This window comes from Rhinatrema bivittatum, chromosome 7, assembly GCF_901001135.1.
Source record: "Rhinatrema bivittatum chromosome 7, aRhiBiv1.1, whole genome shotgun sequence".
Lineage (NCBI taxonomy): Eukaryota > Metazoa > Chordata > Amphibia > Gymnophiona > Rhinatrematidae > Rhinatrema > Rhinatrema bivittatum.
In genome coordinates this window covers 249,579,824-249,599,117 of record NC_042621.1, presented here as the reverse complement: position 1 = coordinate 249,599,117, position 19,294 = coordinate 249,579,824, and the positions used below count along the sequence as shown (strand labels likewise).

Genomic DNA, 19,294 nt, shown 5'->3' with positions numbered 1-19,294 from the left:
TTTTCATTATTGGGTCTTGGTGTCTGCTATTTTGTAATATTTTATTCGTCTCTAGAAAGTTTTGATATGAGTTTTTAATTATTGGATATTCCATTCATTAGCTGTTTTGAAATAATCTGTTCTTTTTGTTAGTATGGTTTGACTGCTATTGATTTTATATTTCTTGATTTGTTTTATGAGGACTAGTGATATTCCACTTTTTTTCTTTGTTACACTGCATACAGTCTCTCTAGCTTGTTGCAGTTTCCAGTTCAGTTTTTGTCTGCATATTTCTAGTTATGCTTTATGGTCTCTTTATTCTTTGTTAGGTGAGGATCTGCACATGTGACTGAGGTGAGGTATTCTGCTGGCTTGTAGTTTCTGTGTAGGGCTGTATAGCAGCCTGGCTTGTTCAGTTTTCCTAATAGGAGGTGTATTGGTGTCATAAGGCCTGGTGTAATATTTTCAGTGTTGCCTTTTCTTAGGTAAGGTGGTTGCTCTTTGAACAAATTGCATAAATAGTAAACATCCCAAACCAAAGCAGCATCAATTTCCAGCACTCAGAGTACTTATCTTTCCCTTGTTTCATTCTTAACAAAAATACTGGGGCTTTATTTTTTTTATTTCTGCCATGAATTGTAATGAGCAGTGTGTCACACGCATGAGTGTGGTCTGTCGGTGTGTCGTGATGGGAAAAAGGTTGAGAACCACTGCCCTAGTCAGCAGAGAGCCCCAAAGCCACATCCATCACTGGCTAAAACCTGGGATGGGTTTTTGACTGGATCAGGAAGAGCATGGTTGAGATACCTGTATTTGTGCCATAGGACCTTCCTGTCAGAGGGAGGCCAAGGTTTTACATAAACTTGTTGGCCTAAAATAACTTCAGACACTTGGGTCCTCAGCATAATTCAAACAAGATACAGTTTATGCCTGTTAGATGGCCCTCTAAATTGCCCACTGAAAACTGTTTGGTTGATGTCTTTGCATCAAGTATTGCTTCAAAAGGAGTTGTCTTCCTTAGAGGCCAATGTGGTCAAGCCCATCCCACCAAGGGAAAGATGATGGGGATTTTATTCCAAGGACTTCCTGATCCCAAAGAAAACAGGAGGACTCCATCCCATCCTAGACCTAAGAATCTTGAACTTTTTCCTCAGGTGCTTGTTCAAAATAGTTTCTCTAAGAGCATAAGAAAATGCCATACTGGGTCAGACCAAGGGTCCATCAAGCCCAGCATCCTGTTTCCAACAGTGGCCAATCCAGGCCATAAGAACCTGGCAAGTACCCAAAAACTAAGTCTATTCCATGTAACCATTGCTAATGGCAGTGGCTATTCTCTAAGTGATCTTAATAGCAGGTAATGGACTTCTCCTCCAAGAACTTATCCAATCCTTTTTTTAAACACAGCTGTACTAACTGCACATCCACATCCAAATTCCAGAGTTTAATTGTGGGTGAGTGAAAAAGAACTTTCTCCGATTAGTTTTAAATGTGCCCCATGCCAACTTCATGGAGTGCCCCCTAGTCTTTCTATTATCCGAAAGAGTAAAAACCGATTCACATCTACCCATTCTAGACCTCTCATGATTTTAAACATTTCTATCATATCCCCCCTCAGCCGTCTCTTCTCCAAGCTGAAAAATCCTAACCTCTTTAGTCTTTCCTCATAGGGGAGCTGTTCCATTCCCCTTATTTTGGTAGCCCTTCTCTAGGCACCCTGATTCCCTTTGTTGAAAGGAAGAAGAACTGGCTATGCTCTCAAGGATGTTATGCCCACATAGAGAAATTACCAGGTCATACAGGCAATTGCTCAGATTTTTAGTAGGGAGCCACCACCACTTCCAGAGTTGCATACTATCCTTTGGTCTGGAATCAATGCCATGTGTATTCACATAATGTCTTACAATGGTGTTGGATCATCTGTGTAAATTTGGAGTGCATGTTTCCCTATCTGTGTGATTGACCAATCAAGAGCACATCTCAAGGCAGCATTGCAGAATAGATGAGCAAAACCATCCAGGTGTTGGTGTTTCTAGAGTTCATCAACTGCTCCAAGTCCTAATTGGAATTTATAGGAACACTGCTAGACATGACTTGAGCAAGAGCCTTCTTCCCACAAGAGAGGATTATCACACTATCTGCAGCAGAGAAAATGAGTCAGTGAGCATCAGCATGGGACATGTTATGGTTGTTAGGCCTCATGGTATCAACAGTTTGTTACTTCCTTGCCACATTTTCACTTGAGAAAAGCCAAGTTTCTCTGATCACACTGGAATCGCGCCACTTGCAGATGCTGACCTGAAAATCTCATTACCCAGCCATTGAAGGGCTGGTTCATTGAAATCTGACCAGAGGAATACCCTTCCAAATTATTCCAGTGCAATTCCTAACCACAGCTGCATCCAACCTGGACTGGGTAGCCGATGGAGAGGGATTCTGCACCCAGAGTCTTTAGTCTGCTCAGATAAACTTCCTAGAGCTAAGGATGGTACAGTATGCTGTAAAAGGGGAATTGTAATACCCGTGCGCGGGCGTCCATTGCATGCAGTTCCCGGTGCACGCACATAGATGCGCCAATTTTATAACATGCGTGCGTTGACTCCTGTGGAAAATCTTTCAGGAATCTAGTCAGACTGGGGAATTCCCCAACTCTCTTTACTCAACATTAGATCCTTGGTCTTCACAGCCTGGATGTTGAGCGTATCCATAATAACCCCTGAATATTCTTGAGAATGTGTCTCATATTTTGGCTTCCAGGAAGGATTCCATGAGGAAGTCCTATGGGTTAGAGTAGAAGAGGTTTGTCTTTTTTGTTATGAGGAAAAGGCCCTAGATCCTTTCTTGCTCCACACACAAACTACCTGATTGCCAACTGGCATTTGTCACCACTATGTAAACCCATCTCTGTACAGCCTTTAGTTTTTCATTTCATGCGAGACTTGCTTCACTTCAAGCTTTCTATCAAGCCTCTTGTCATGCCATGGGACTTCAACATTATATTAACCCAGTTGGTGAAAGTTCCCTTTGAGTCTATGGACTTCTGTGAGCTGACGTTCCTGATTTGGATGGTAATACCTACAATACCTGAATTTAATATGCTTTGAAGTGCCTGGCATGTGGAATATAAATCAAATAAAATACTTTTGGTAGCAGTCACTTTGGCTCGCAGAGTCAGTGAGCTCCAGGCCCTAGTGGTTAATCCAACTTACACCAAGTTTTTTCACATACACGTGCATCCTAATAGCCTGCCTAAAGTAATTTAGGAATTCCACCTTAACTAGTCAATGGTCCTTCTAAACATCTTTCCCAGATCACATGTCTACAAAGTTGAACAAGTGCTACACTGAACTACAAGAGAGCCTTGACCTTCTATTTGGAGCAGAATAAAGCTCTTAGAAAGTCCACCTAGCTTTTTCTTTTATTACCACAAACCTAGAATTGCTGTGGCCAAGTACACCATTTCTAATTGGCTAAGAAATAGCATCTCCTTTTTTTCTTTTTTCTTTATCTTTTAATAATATACAAAAAAATAAACTTTTGCATTGGAAATTCCAGAAAACAAGTCAAAGGAAAAGTCAACTATAACATATTAACCTTTTATATCTCTTAAAGGATTTATATTTAAATTACCACAAATTTTTCTCTTATTAGGAAACACGGAGAGAAAAGAAACTACAGAGGAGTACATAATAGGAAACAATTACAAACTTTGGCTCCTGTATTACACACCCCTAAGCTAGGTCTCCTCCCTTATGGCTTCACTAGGTTGTCTCCTCCCGCCCAAATTAGATTCAATCCCACATGGAACCCATCCCCCGCTCCCCTAGGAGTCCTTTAGGGTTGCAACTGCCGCTCTGTGCAGGCTACCACATGATCTCCAGGAAACATAATTCAGCCACATCACTGCTGTCTTGGGCTTCTACTGTTGCTCAGTGAAGGCTTCCCAGGGTACCTCTGTGCTTATCCTATGACTTCTTGAAGTCCGTTACAGTTTTTGTCTTCACCACCTCCTCCAGGAGGCATTCTAGGCATCCACCACACTGTCCATGAAAAAATATTTCCTGCCATTGTTCCTGATTCCTACTCCCTTGGAGCTTGATATTGTGACCCCTAGTTCTACATCTTACTTTCCATTGAAAAAACCTGATTTGTGCATTAATACCTTTCAGGTATTTAAATGTCTGTATCACATCCCCCCCCCTGTCTTGCCTCTCCTCTAGGGTATATACATACTGAGTTTCTTCAGTCTGATCACATAGAGCTTTTGGTACAAACTTTACACCATTTTGGTTGTTTTTCTATGGAACAACTCTAGCCTCTTTCTATCCTGCCTGAGATATGGCCTCCAGAACTGAATACAGTACTCCAGGTGAGGCTTCACCAACAACCTGTAAAAAGATATTGCCGCTCTCTTTCTACTGGTTATGCCTCTCCCTAAGCATTCAAACAGCCTCCTGGCTCTGACCACCTCTTTATCATACTTTTCTCCCTTGAGATCATCTGACACTGTCATACCAAAGTTCCTTGCCTGGTTGGTGCACGTCAGTTCTTTACCACCACCTGATTATCACTCCTGTTGATTTTTGCACCTCGATTTTTGCACCTCGAGTGCATGGCTGCACTTTTTGGCATAGAAGCTTAACTGCCAAATATTAGATCACTACTCAAGCTTTCTTAAATTACTTTTCATTATGTCTTCTCTTTCAGGGATGTCCACTCTTCTAGATCTTAGTATCATTTACAAGAAAGCAAACTCTTCCCTCTAGGTATACTTACCTGCACGTGCATATCGGATGAGCCTATTTACGTCTAATGTCTGCTTAAAATATGGTTGTTTCCAAGCAACATTTAATGCACTGCTTGTGGAGCTGCGAGCCCATTCAGGGTTTTTGGGAATTTAATTCCCAGGCTTCTGTTCTCTTTGGTATAGACATTCAGTGGTCTTGTCCATTTTGTATTCTAAACAATAATGCTGGGGAGGTGTCTATAAACTCAGATAACCTTTTGTTCTTTTCCAAGGCTTGCTTGATTGCAAAAATGTTTACTACTTAATTGGATAGTGCCTACCCTGCTAACTGGGGAGATGTAGAGGTCTTTAATGATTGAACTTTATCAACTGGAGTATGGATCCCTCTATCTTTGATTTTCTTGCAAGAAGAAATGTTTTTTCAAAGACATTTGGTTTGTCTTTTTCAAATCCCTGCCGGCGTCCACACAGAAGCTCTTTCCACTGGACATTTAACAGGGATGCTGATTGGACTTTATAGGACTTTACCTTGACCGATGTTCACTCATGTGGGTTGGACTTTCGCTCCAGCATCTGGGGGGTGAGGGAAGGGGATTCTTTGGGGAAAAAATTGGGGGGGGGGAATGTTGCCCTGTTATCTGATTTCTTACTCTTTCTTATGTTGGCTGATGCAGTATTCCTCAATAAAGTGATATTGGGGAGGAGAAAAAAAAAACCTTTTCCCCTCTAACTCCCCTGCAAATATCTCTGACAAAAATATTGAACAGAGTCTGATCTAGGACAAATCCCTGAAGCACTTGACCAATCACCTTTCTCTCCTTAGAGTGAATTCCATTTACCCTTTCCCTTTGCCATCAGTCACTCAACCAGTTGCTAATGCAGGCCATTACCATTCTGTTTAAGCCTCCTATGCAGGACTATCTTAAGCTTTGCTGAAGTCTTAAGTAAATCACATCCAGCACATGTCCTTCTAGTCAGTCTATCAAATAAATCAATCATATTCATTTGACCTGATCTGCCTTGGACCCTGCAGTCCACTGGTTTGTAGATAGTCCACTATTCTTTCCTTCAAAAGAGTCTCAGTTTTTTTACTACTGAGGTAAGGCTAACCACCCTGTAGTTTCCATCCTCCTCTCTATTACAACTTCTGTTAAGAGAAACCATGTCCACTCTCCTGTAGTACTATGAGATCATGCCCGTCTCCAGAGATAAGAACATAAAAACATGCCATACTGGGTCAGACCAAGGGTCTATCAAGCCCAGCATCCTGTTTCCAACAGTGGCCAATCCAGGCCATAAGAACCTGGCAAGTATTTTCTAAGTCAGCTTAATTAATAGCAGGTAATGGACTTCTCCAAGAACTTATCCAATCCTTTTTTAAACACAGCTACACTAACTGCACTAACCACATCCTCTGGCAACAAATTCCAGAGTTTAATTGTGCGTTGAGTGAAAAAGAACTTTCTTCGATTAGTTTTAAATGTGCCACATGCTAACTTCATGGAGTGCCCCCTAGTCTTTCTATTTTCCGAAAGAGTAAATAACTGATTCACATTTACTCGTTCTAGACCTCTCATGATTTTAAACATCTCTATCATATCCCCCCTCAGCCGTCTCTTCTCCAAGCTGAAAAGTCCTAACCTCTTTAGTCTTTCCTCATAGGGGAGCTGTTCCATTCCCTTTATCATTTTGGTCGCCCTTCTCTGTACCTTCTCCATCACAACTACAACTTTTTTGAGATGCAGCGACCAGAATTGTACACAGTATTCAAAGTGCGGCCACACCATGGAGTGATATAGAGGCATTATGTCATTTTCCGTTTTATTCACCATTGCCTTCCTAATAATAACTAACATTCTGTTTGCTTTTTTGTCTGCCGCAGCACACTGAACCGATGATTATCCACTCTGACACCTAGATCTTTCTTGGGTGGTAGCTCCTAATATGGAACCTAACATTGCGTTACTATAGCATGAGTTATTTTTTCCTATATGCATCAACTTGCACTTTTCCACATTAAATTTCATCTGCCATTTCGATGCCCAATTTTTTATTGTATAGATCTTTCACTAGAGCCATTATTATACTTGAGCTCTATTAGTATCCTCTGTTGCATCCCGTCTGGCCACATGGTTTTGTCCATTTTGTTTTGCTATTTACCCATGCTCTCCTCTGTAAATGAAGTTATATTTACCCTGTTCTCATATGTACCCTTGGTCGTCCTCCAACCTTCAGTAAAAACCTAACTGAAGTATTTATTTAGCATTCACATCGCACTATTGCTTGGACAGGGACGTCCGATGCAACATTAGGTTTGTTTTGCCTAGTTTCTTTCTGGTGCAGAACCCAACTCCATCTTCACAGGGTCCATTATATTTTTATTCCAGGCTGCCCTTCAAAATAAAAAGAAAAAAAAAAGAAAACACTAAAATGACTTGTTGCCACCAAAACATTTCTGTCTATCTGTACTCATTGGTTTTTGTTTTCCCCATTTTCCGTCAGGATAATCTAAAGCTAGGGGTTTCGCATTCTCAAAGAAAGCCATCGCTTACCTGTAACAAGTGTGCTCTGAAGACAGCTGGATATCAGTCCTCACAAAGCGTGCCCACCTCCCCTTGGAATTGGTTCCCCATATCTAAACTGCATTATCCCAGGATAAGCAGGATGTTAGTCCTCACATATGGGTGACGTCATTGATGGAGCCCTATCACGGGAAAAACTTCTGTCAAAGTTTCTAGAAACTTTTGACTGGCACTGTGAGGCCACTGAGCATGCCCAGCATGCCATGATACTCTGCCACAGGGGTCTCACTCTAGTCTTCGTTTTTCCGCACTGCCATCAGCATCACAGTTATCGGAGCCCTCTGAGACTTACTCTCAGCTTCTGATTAAAAAAAAGTCATTTTTTCAAAATCTCTCCCTCACGGGATCTCACTCACATCTCGTCTTCACCGGATGGTGAAGTAATTTAACGTTTATTTTTCAAAAACGCTAAATCAAAATTTCTCATTCATCGACAGCCGTCTATATCACCATGGTATCGGGATTCAAAAAATGCCCGACCTGTAATCGTACAATGTCGATCACAGACCCGCATTTAGAATGCGTCTGTTTGGGTGAAAAACACGACATTTCCTCCTGTCAGCAATGCCAGGAGATGACACCAAAAGGACGAAAATTACGACAAGAAAAGATAGAACAACTCTTTCATCTTCAATTAATTCCTTCACCATCGACTTCATCGAAATCATCACCAGAAGGACCTACCAAGAAATTTTTGCTAAAAAAGCGCCGACCAGATGATTCGGGAGACCAACCCTCACCAACACCGTCGACGATATCGCTACGGAGGTAAGGCCTAGACATAAACATAGTCATCGGCATGCCTCGACATCACCGACCGTACCCTCCCAGGAGGAACCGAGCGAAAAACGGCCTAAACGCAAGGATACCTCGCTGTCACCTAGGCCTCCCTCGGTAGAACCGGCTCCACTGCAGGTAATAATATCGCCTACTCCACCAGTGTCGAGCGTTACCCCAGTACCACAGGACTTGACATTATTCATCAAAGAAGCGGTACTGCAGGCCATAAAGGAACACCTACCGGTAACTAGACTGCCAGCGATACCGCCGGTGATGTCTTCGTCACCGATGCCGGTACAACCGGTACCAATGACCGATTTAGTGACGGCGCCGATGCCGGGTACCTTCCCGATGCCACGGACATCAGGTACTCCTACTCCATCGAAACCGATATCGATGCCTCCTCTCTTTTCAGCGATGACATTGATGCTAACTACATCCTCGTTTCAAATATCGGTGCCTATTGTCACTTCTGCACCATCGCACAAAAAAACTGGAACATTGACGATGCCATCGAAGCACTCATCGAAATCTTCAATACCATCTATGCCCCACACATCATCGATGATGCTGCTTCCTCCTGAGCCTTCAGTATCATCTGAAGCAGCATTGTACTCCATTATACAGAAGAAATACCAGGATTTATTGGACTCTTTACCCTCAAGAAGAGGATTCTTCTCCTCAGGATCCGCTACCAGGGCCCTCTGGTTTAATTCCTCCAGAACCTGTGCTGAAACCTCAACACACTCCAGATTATGACACACAGAGTGATACTGCATCAGACACTTCTTCTGAAACTTTTATGTCTGATCCTTCACCACCACACCCTAGGAAGCAATCCCCTCAAGAGGATCTTACCTTTTCTACCTTTGTGCAAGCCATGGCTGACTCTATACCTTTTAAATTGGAGTCAGAGCAGGATCTCTGCCACCAAACTCTAGAGGTCTTACAATTTGTTGACCCTCCTAAACAAGCAATGGCAATACCTATACATTTATTTATTTATTTCATGATGTCCTCCTACAATTACAACACCGACTTTGGGAACATCCTTGCTCTGTTCCCTCAGTAAACAAAAGGATGGACACCACATACTTGGTACAAGCCACGCCTTGCTATCAAAAATCACAGCTACCCCATAACTCTGTAGTTGTGGAATCTGCACAGAAAAAGGCTAAGTGGACAAGAGATCACTCATCCAATCCTCCTGGAAAGGACAACAGGTTCTTAGATTCCCTAGGCCGCAAGGTATTTCAGGGTGCAATGCTCAATTCTAGGATTTCATCCTATCAATTGTATATCACCCAATACCAGAGAAACCTTTGGAAGCAAATGGAGGAATTTATACCATCTCTTCCACAAGAATATAGAGAACCTGCACAAAACATCATAAATAAAGCTTTTGAAGCTGGTAAACACGAAGTAAGAGCTGCATACGATGCTTTCGAGACAGCTTCAAGGGTGGCAGCCTCAGGTATTAGTGCCAGAAGGTGGGCCTGGCTTAAGGCCTCAGCCCTTAGGCCAGAGGTCCAAGATAAATTGGTGGACCTCCCCTGTACAGGGGACAATTTATTCGGTACAAAAGTACAAGAAGCAGTGTCTCAGTTGAAGGAACATAATGAGACCTTACGACAACTTTCCGCCCTTCCACAGGACCCCAATTACCCATGCCACCCGTACACCTCAAAGGAGAGACATGAGACAACCCTATTATCGTCAAAAACGATATTATCCTCCTGCGTCTAGGCCCAGTCAATCCAGAACACAGCAAAGACAATCACGTCAGCAAAGACCAGGTAGGCCCCAACCTGCTCCTCAGGCAGGACCTGCGGTGGGCTTTTGCAAATTCATCCAGGGAACTCAGCCACTCCATAAACCCTCAGCCAGATCTCCCAGTGGGAGGCAGATTATCCAAATTTTACCACAACTGGGTTACAATAACAACAGATCAATGGGTTCTGTCCATAATATCTCGAGGATACCAACTCAACTTTCTTTCAATTCCCACAGAATTTCCACCAACTCAGGTTCATCTCAACAAACATCACATGCTTCAACTACAAGTAGAATTGTCCACCCTCCTGAAATCCAGGGCTGTAGAACCGGTGCCCCGGTCTCAGCAGGGCAGAGGATTCTATTCCCGGTATTTCCTCATTCCAAAGAAAACCGGGGGCCTACGTCCCATCCTTGATCTCAGAAATCTCAACAAATTTCTCAAGAAAGAAAAGTTCAGGATGGTTTCTCTAGGCACCATGCTTCCACTTCTTCAAAAAGGAGATTGGCTTTGTTCTCTGGATCTTCAAGACGCTTACGCTCACATTCCAATCTTCCCTCCTCATCGCAAGTGCCTGCGCTTCATGGTGGGTCAGCAGTATTTCCAATACAGAGTTCTGCCATTCGGACTTGCCTCTGCTCCCAGAGTATTCACAAAATGTCTGGCAGTAATAGCAGCACACTTGCACAAACAAAGTGTCCATGTGTTTCCATATCTAGATGACTGGCTCATCAGAAGTCAGTCTCTACAAGGAACTCTAACTTCTCTCAATCAAACAATTACTGTTCTACCTTTGATGGGTTTTCTCATCAATTATCAAAAATCCCATCTTACTCCATCTCATCTCCTTTAATTCATAGGAGCAGAATTGAACACCATCCTTGCAAAGGCCTTTCTATCCGAAGATCGAGCAGAAACACTATCCCTATTGGCAAACTCGATTCACTCAAAGAAACAAGCAACAGCTCATCAGTTTCTCACCTTACTAGGCCACATGGCCTCCACAGTTCATGTCACTCCTATGGCAAGACTAGCCATGCAAGTAACTCAATGGACTTTAAAAACACAATGGATCCAAGCCATTCAGCCACTGCATTCTTCAGTTCAAATAACCCACCAGCTACGTTCATCTCTACTTTGGTGGGCGAACAAGGACAATTTACGCAAGGGCCTACCCTTCCAGCAACCAGCCCCACAGATAACATTAACTACAGATGCATCCACCTTGGGTTGGAGAGCTCACATAGACACTCTCCAAACTCAGGGGACTTGGACAAAACTCGAAGCAACATTTCAAATCAATTTCCTGGAGCTTCCTGGGCATGCTCAGTGGCCTCACAGTGCCAGTCAAAAGTTTCTAGAAACTTTGACAGAAGTTTTTCCCGCGATAGGGCTCCATCAATGACATCACCCATATGTGAGGACTACATCCTGCTGTCCTGGGATAACATCTCTTAAAAGGTAAGCAATTTTGCTTTATGGATTGAAGGGACCCACATGGGCAAGAGGAGGTATAGCATGCTGCATATGCCCAGTAGAATATGCCCAATTTTCTAGAAACTTTGAAATCAGACTTCCTTGCCAAACTCCATCTGATTATGTTGCCCATGTGTGAAGACTAACATCCTGCTGTCCTCAGAGAACACCTGTTACAGGTAAGCAGCTCTGCTATACTACATTTTTTGTATAATGCGCTTTCACTGGATTGTTTACTTTAGTGAGAGGCTATGGTTGAATTTTTATGAAGGGAAAATGAATGTGGGCTATTTGAAAAAAAAAATGAATGGAAAGCAATGTAATCTGAGTGGTAATGTTTTTCTTTTAGTTGGTGATACAGCCTGTCACTTCCTTAGAAAGAAGGGGATGGTTAGGAATGTTTTCATACTACAGTGTTTATTATATTGTGCTGTATTGTATTTGCTTTTTATGATGTAAACTGCTTTGGGTGACCTTTTGGGGGTAGACAGCATATAAGTATAGACTAGAAAACGTTTCTCTCATTGTACAACATTTTACATCACTGTTATTCAGCAGTTCTTGGGCTATGATACTCAATATACTTACATTTTCTTTTATCTATATCTTTTTAAGGATGATATATTTGCCACAGAAGCAGCTAAACCAATTAAGAAAAAAGAGAAGGATAAGACAACAGAGTCCAATTTATTTGGCGAGAATGCTGATATTTTTGCCGACCTCACTGTAAAACCAAAAGAAAAGAAGGCCAAAAAAAAAGTGGAACCCAAGTCTATATTTGATGATGAAATGGGTAAAGTCTATTGATTTAATTGATGCAATAATAAAATATACTTTATGTAACCAGTTCTGAACCTTAATGAATGTCTTGTGACTTTTTAGTTTGTATTGATATCTCAACAGATTTTAATCGAAAGAGGAATATTACTCATAAAATTTCAAAATTCAGAGCTGCCCATTTCTAAAATGGGCAAATAGCAATATTATTAGTATTATCCAATTAAATTTGGGAAAGGCTAAGAGACCGAGGTCAGGAGACTTTTCCAAAAGCAACAAAGTCAAAACTTGTGGGCCATATACTAAAGTGTGCTAACATAATATATATGTTAACAAGCCGTAAAGCCCGTTAAAACGGGCTACATCCCTCTGTCTCTCACCTCCCCCTCATTCTCTCTCCCCTCACTCTTCACCACCCCCCTCCCCCACCCACTCCTCTCCACCCTCCCTCTCCTCTCACTCAGTCCCCCCTCTCCCTCACTCCCTCCCACTCAGTCCCCCCCTCTCCCTCCCTCCCACTCACTCAGTCCCCCTCTCCCTCCCTCCCTCCCACTCACTCAGTCCCCCTCTCCCTCCCACTCACTCAGTCCCCCCTCTCCCTCCCTCCCTCCCTTCACCCACCTCCATTTCCTCCCGGCGCCGTAAGCGCGACTTCCCGCAAACCCTCACCCGGCTCCATTAACTCCTCCCGCTCCTGCCGGCAGATCTCGGGGGGGGTCACTCCCGCGCGCGCGGCAGTGACCCCCCCCGAGATCTGCCGGCAGATCTGGGGAGGAGAAGTAGCGGCACCGCGCGCGCGCGCGGTGCCGCTACTTCTCCTCCCGCTCCTGCCGGCAGATCTCGGTGGGGGGGGCGCGGGAGTGACACCCCCCCCCCCCCCCGAGATCTGCCGGCAGATCTGGGGAGGAGAAGCAGCGGCACCGCGCGCTGCGCGCGGCGCCGCTGCTTCTCCTCCCGCTCCTGCGGCCCCACCGCCATTTTTTTTTCTGATCGACATCCTTGCCCGCACATGCGCAGTAGAGCTGCGCTCTACTGCGCATTTGCGGGCCGTCGGTCACAGGCCATTTATAAGGTAGATGATCACATTCCCAATGTTAATTACATGCAAATGAGGTAGATGTTAAAGTACATGCATCTTTGTCTATGGATAGGGCCCTTCATTTTCCGGTTTTACCTTATTTCCCTGGGAATTTCAACAAAATAAATCGGGTATTGCTGACTTTTTGCAGCTGTCAATACTTGTGTCAAAAACTTTTATTCTGACAGTATTCGAATATTGTCAGAATAAAAACTTTCTTCATACACCGATCTTGTTTCTTCTGTTTGCTACACAGCCATCTTGGATCGGCTTCCAGTTTGCTTTTTGAATACTTGTGGCAATACTGTGGTGTCTGTAGTTGTAATAAGCTATGCTGCCTGTAACTACTCTTGAGCTGCATTGATGGCCATATGAAAATCTGTGATATCCAGTAGACCACACTCCCTCTACACTCTGTCTACCCCTCTTCCCAGCTAGTGCCTCCTCACATCCTCCGCCCCCCCCCCCCCCCAAACAGGTCTCTTCACTCTTTCCCCTCCCCCAGTCTTTCTCATCTGCCTCCACCAGTAGCCATGGCACAGTATTCTTCTTGTACTGTGGGGCTCTGAGTGAGGCACAATGTCTGAAATCTGCAAGAACAGCACAAGAGTTCAGGCACTGCGCATTTCACATTGTAAGGAAGAAGATGGCACCAGCTACTTCTCCCTTGAGTGCCCCCATTCTGCCTCTTCCTTTTCTCATTGGAGCAATCAAAATTCTGCACGGCAAGAAGTAAAATCTATGCAAACTTGTTTTACTGTATGTAACCCAGAACACTGCAAAAAATGGAAGTCTGCGGGTTATAAATGTTAAAAAAAAAAAAAAAAAAGTACACGAGAAACCCAACTTCTCTTTTTCTGAAACCTTGTATATGTGAACTACAGATCTTTCATGTAAAAGTAGTTCCTTTGCATGTTTCCTTTGAGAGAGAAGTTCAGAATTGTTCATTTCCTCCTCAAAAGTAATACTGAAATCAGTTTTCAGTCTCTAAACAAGCAATATCAGAAATTCTATGTGTAGTAGCATGCTGTGTTGTCTCCATTCTTGTGACAGGGTTCTCCCTTTTTTGGCTGTAGTTGGAGGAAATGGTAGTGCTGGTGAGAGGTTCAATAATAATCAACTTATCTATAAACAGAATTAGAATTCAAAACTAACTTTTATGGTGATTGCCATTTTTAAATACTCTTACTTTTCAAAATATTGAAAGTTTGATGCCAGATTCTGAATTTCTGTCCTTCAGACACTACCAATATACAAATGGGAGCTTCAGTTCTTTTGAATCTGTGCACCTCCTTGCGATGTTCGGGGGGGGGGGGGGGCCTGTAAAGACAGGCATTTTCTTACTTGAGAGAGAGAGACACACACAACACACTCTTTATAAGTCTTTCATATTAGTCAACTATTTATATCACTATGGGAGGACCAGCTATTAACTCAAGGTGAGGTTTTGGTGGTGGTCTAGGGTTTTGGGGCCAGTTTTACATGCAGAGTGAGACCTACGAACAGCAATAGACAGACTGTTCTTGCTGATCCATGGATTACTGTGGTGGCCTACCCCATTTGCCTTGGTGGCCACCTGCAGCTAATTTGGTTGCTTATGGACATCAGCAACAGTAACCCACTCTCCCCTGGAGAGCAGAAAAGATTTTCAGGATCAGGAGGCCTCGATTCCCATTACTTTCCTGTCCCTTCTGGCCCCCCAAGTCCACAGTTGCTGATGCCATATGGGGCAAAATGTTGGTAAGGCATGACCTTGGTGGCCCACCCCATTCCACTGCCTGTGAAACTAACAGAACTCGCTGGTTTCCCTACAGGAAAATAACAGTAAAAAAGTGATCCAGCAATTCTGAGTATGGGGGTATCACAGGAACATGAAAAGTGTGAGTCAGGAGTCACTGGATACTCTACTACCTGTGGCAAAATATGAATGAAATTGGCTAAATAGTTCAAAAATTGTTGGGGGAGGGACACAGACAAAAACATCAGCAACTGTGGCACTTGGGGGGCCGGAGGCAGAGGTTGATTTATTTGCTTCCCCTCCAAAAGTTGATTTGCTGCCCCTGATTAGTTTATAATCTCAAGAGGTCAGATCATATTGTGATGTCATCAAGCCCTTGATTAGTACTTCTATGTTTTTATACATATTTTAAAATATAGCAACATGCCACACAAGTTATCTTTTTCCAGAGAAGAAAAGAGAATTTAAAATCTTAGAGGGATGCGGGCCTCGCATGAGCAATGAGCATTTTAGGAAGCCATATAAAGTATGCGCATACATATCCGCGTGCGTATCAAGAATAGGCGGGGCATGAGCATTCTTGGGTAGGGCCAAGACACAAATGTAAGTCCACATTTTTTTTAAAAAGCGGACAATGGCGTGCCCTTGGCTTATCCATGGAACTGTACTTGTGGTCCTGATGAAGAGCAAGTCTGGAGATCTCGTGTTTTAGAGTGTTTAGCACAGCGTGAGGGTTCTGGGTGAAGTGGAGAGCTTGCAGGAAGAAGAACCCGAGGAGTATTGAACAGCTCGATATGACGGACTATTTAAATGTAAATAAGCTACCTCTGTAAAGATTATATAATTCTTGTCTTTCCCTGTCTCTTTCCTTCCCAGTTTCAACAACCTTGTTATATTGTAACTTTTTACTTCCTCGACACTGGTTAAAAGAAAGTTATTGCACCCCTTGTTATATGTAAACCGGCATGATATGATTGTATCATGAATGCCGGTATAGAAAAGCTTTAAATAAAATAAATAAATAAATTTAAAAAAAAAAAAAAAAAGTTTTTTCCTCACGCAAGCATGTTTTAAAATCCACCTGCATATGCGCATAAAAGCTGCTAAAGCCCTAGCAAAAATACGCGTGGAGGGGGTACTTTAAATGATACGCACGTACTTCCGAGCACAATTTAAATTTGCAGCATCTCCCTGATTGTACGTCAATATATGTGTTTATGGGTGCACACACATTCCTCTTAAAATTACCCTGTTAGTGTGGTCAGAGCACGTGGTGGTGATTTGGAAGGTTTTGATGTTCTCTCTGCAGTTTGATTGACTAAGCATTTTGAAAGCAGCCCTGCTATTAGTTATTAGTCTTAACCATTTGCAAATTTCTGTACTAAAGAAAAAAAAGTAGGCATCATGGAATGTTCACACATCTTCTGGTAGCTGCTACTCAAGCTCACTCACCCTTTTGTTTACTCTAGATGATATCTTCACATCTGGCAACCAAATGAAGATGCCCAAATCTAAAGATAGCCTATCTCAGTCAGCTTCTGAAGTAAAATCAGAAAGCAAAGGGGCAAGTACATTTGATGATCCATTGAATGCATTTGGAGGCACATAGGAGTGACAACACAGTGGAAGGAAAGCCAATCATCTTTACCTTTGTACTGTTTCGATATTCTTGGTTAATATATTGTTAATATCTAATAAAACAAATTAAGAAAAGGCTTCTTTTTAAAAGTATTTAGGTGGCTAAACAACTTGTATTTTTCTGTATTAAAGAGGGTTAGAAAATTAAAATGTAAAGTTACATTTTTTGCAGGGTCCAACATAAATAACATGATGATAAAACTGGAACGGTAACCTCGCACACTGGTGTTCCAATAGAAACACAATCATGACTTATTACCCAAATAAAATGTCTGCACTCCGTCACTGCAGACAGTACGTACTTGCTCCATATAATAGAATGATCATGTGAGTTACCAAACTGGTGTAGCTTACAGGAACTTGGCAAGACCAAGAAATCCCAAATCTTTTACAGGAGCACTGCTTCAGTGAGTAGCTAACATTGCATTTCTCTTGCAACTTAAAGCTTATGCAGCTGTATGAATAAGCACTAATTAGCATCTAGTTACCTAGTATCATAGATGCTCCTTGAAGTTTTTTTTTTTGAAGAAGTACAATAGCTTCATTTGGGTAATAGTTATGGCAGGGTGTGGTACCTGATATTGAACTTCCTAAATTTTGCCAAGTTGATGGGGAGAAAAGTCTTCTTTACTGTACTGTTAAGAGAATGCCACTGATATAAAATTGATATTTTGCCATGGAAACTGAAGAAGAAAATGTGGTAATATATACACAAACTGATGTTCTAATCTAAATAGTATTTTTGTGGTTCCTATAGGAATTAATTTTGTAGCTACAGAACAGAAATGTATCATCTTAAATAGTTCCTGAAATAATATATAATCTATAACATGTACATTGTATATTGTAATTTCTTCTCTTTGATACATCTGTTGAAAAATCACTAAAATTATTACAAAATATAAATTATGTGAAAATATTTGTCATTTTATGTGCACTTTCTGATATCTAACTTGTAATATGCTAATTGCATTGTTACTTGAGGTGCTGGTGACTTCTAAGAGGTTAACAACACTGCGTAAGCTAATTGGAAATTTCATTAGTTGTTTTGATCTATTGACTACAGCCTTTGGTACCTTACTATCAGGTTAAGGTGATAACATTTTCCTGTTTGGATGTTGGATTGTTGTGCTTTCTAAATAGGCTTGACTTGATAAAATTTTCTCAATTGCAAAACTTGTTGACCATTGTTCACTATGGACTATTGAATCCATAGTAACAGTATGTGCTATCCTTTTTTTTTTTATATACTTTTTCCAAACTTTCCCCTAGATGTATTAAACATGCTGTAAAGGGGCATGGCTATGATACTTTTAGAATTACTGCACCACACTATATCTTGTACTTTGCTACTTGTGAAGTGTACAGACAGGCATTTTCTTACTTGAGAGAGAGAGAGACGCACACACACAAGACACTCTTTATAAGTCTTTCATATTAATCAATTATTTATATCACTATAGGAGGACCAGCTAGTAACTCGAGGTGAGGTTTTGGTGTGTCTAGGGTTTGGGGCCAGTTTACATGCAGAGTGAGACATACGAACAGCACAGTAGACCTCTGTGAAGATTTGACGTGATTTGGAGTGAGAAAAGTCAGACCAAAATTAGATTATGTCAGTGTTCTCTTGCCCTAGCTTGATAGTTCCCTGGTAGAGAGTCCATCAAGCTAGGGCGAGAGAATAGATCTTCACTGAGGTCTCACTCTGCATGTAAAACTGGCCCCAAAACCCTAGACCACCACCAAAACCTCACCTCAAGTACTAGTTGGCTTTCCTATACTGATATAAATAGTTGACTACTATGGTGCCACCCCAGAGGCGCTCTTTCTCTCTCACTCTACTCCTTTCCTCTCCCCATACCCAAAAATGCCTGAAATGGAATTTGCAATATTTAACGCAAATTACATTTTGGGCATATCGTACTGCTAACGCCAGGAAAAAAGGTGTAATTATTTCCAGCTTTAAAAGTATGCAATAATGCCCCTCATTTTCATTAATCCTGCCCAAACTTCTCCCCAATCCTGTTCCTTTGAATAAATTTGACAAATTTACATTCGCACCGCACACTGCGATAACTATCAAATGTGTTTTGGCATTATTTGGGCATTAATCCTGTAATGCATTTTAATAAATGACCCTGTCAATTAAGTCTTGATACAGAACACAGCAGTACAAAATCTCTGCAGAACAGAAAATCCATATACTTGAATCAACAAGATAAAATTTGTTTCCTTTTTTCTTCCTTATTTGAAACTATCTAAATGTTTCTTGTATAATATAATCATCTCTGCTGGCTGTGATGAGGCAGTGACAAGAACACTTATAACAACATGTAAGACTACCTGGAGCTGTATTAGATGGGCAGTATAGAAATGTAAATTAAAAATAAACATAAGATCTGTAATAATGAAAGAAAAACCCTTTTCTTTCCTTATTCCTTCTCCATTTCGTGCCACAAGCTTGCATGCAATACTGTCTTAAGCATAAACCAGGCTGTGGTTTATGCAAATGCATGTTGTCCTGTCTATTCTCAGATTTTATGCAACATGTGATGATCAGCAGTGTCCACAATTGATACATAGAAAAGGAGGCCACACTTTCTGTTTCTCACACCTCATGAACACTGCTCCCACAGTGTATAGAAAGAGGAACCAAATTATTCTATAGTAAGGACAATCTTTTCTACAAAGCAGAGTTAATTTCCCCATAGCAGAGATGGCCCAAGCT

General features: G+C 41.9%; 1 protein-coding gene across 3 annotated transcripts in view; it reads left to right on the top strand.

The window, feature by feature from the left end:
* The window catches only part of LOC115095822 (WASH complex subunit 2A-like), a 257,808-nt gene extending 239,506 nt beyond the window's left edge, over positions 1-18,302 (top strand). For all 3 annotated transcript variants that reach the window (XM_029610022.1, XM_029610023.1, XM_029610021.1), the window contains exons 29-30: positions 11,951-12,128; positions 16,398-18,302. In XM_029610022.1, coding sequence (XP_029465882.1) covers positions 11,951-12,128; positions 16,398-16,537 — 318 coding nt within the window. In that variant the 3' untranslated portion in view covers positions 16,538-18,302. The remainder of the gene's footprint in view (positions 1-11,950; positions 12,129-16,397) is intronic.
* Positions 18,303-19,294: the final 992 nt, after the last annotated feature.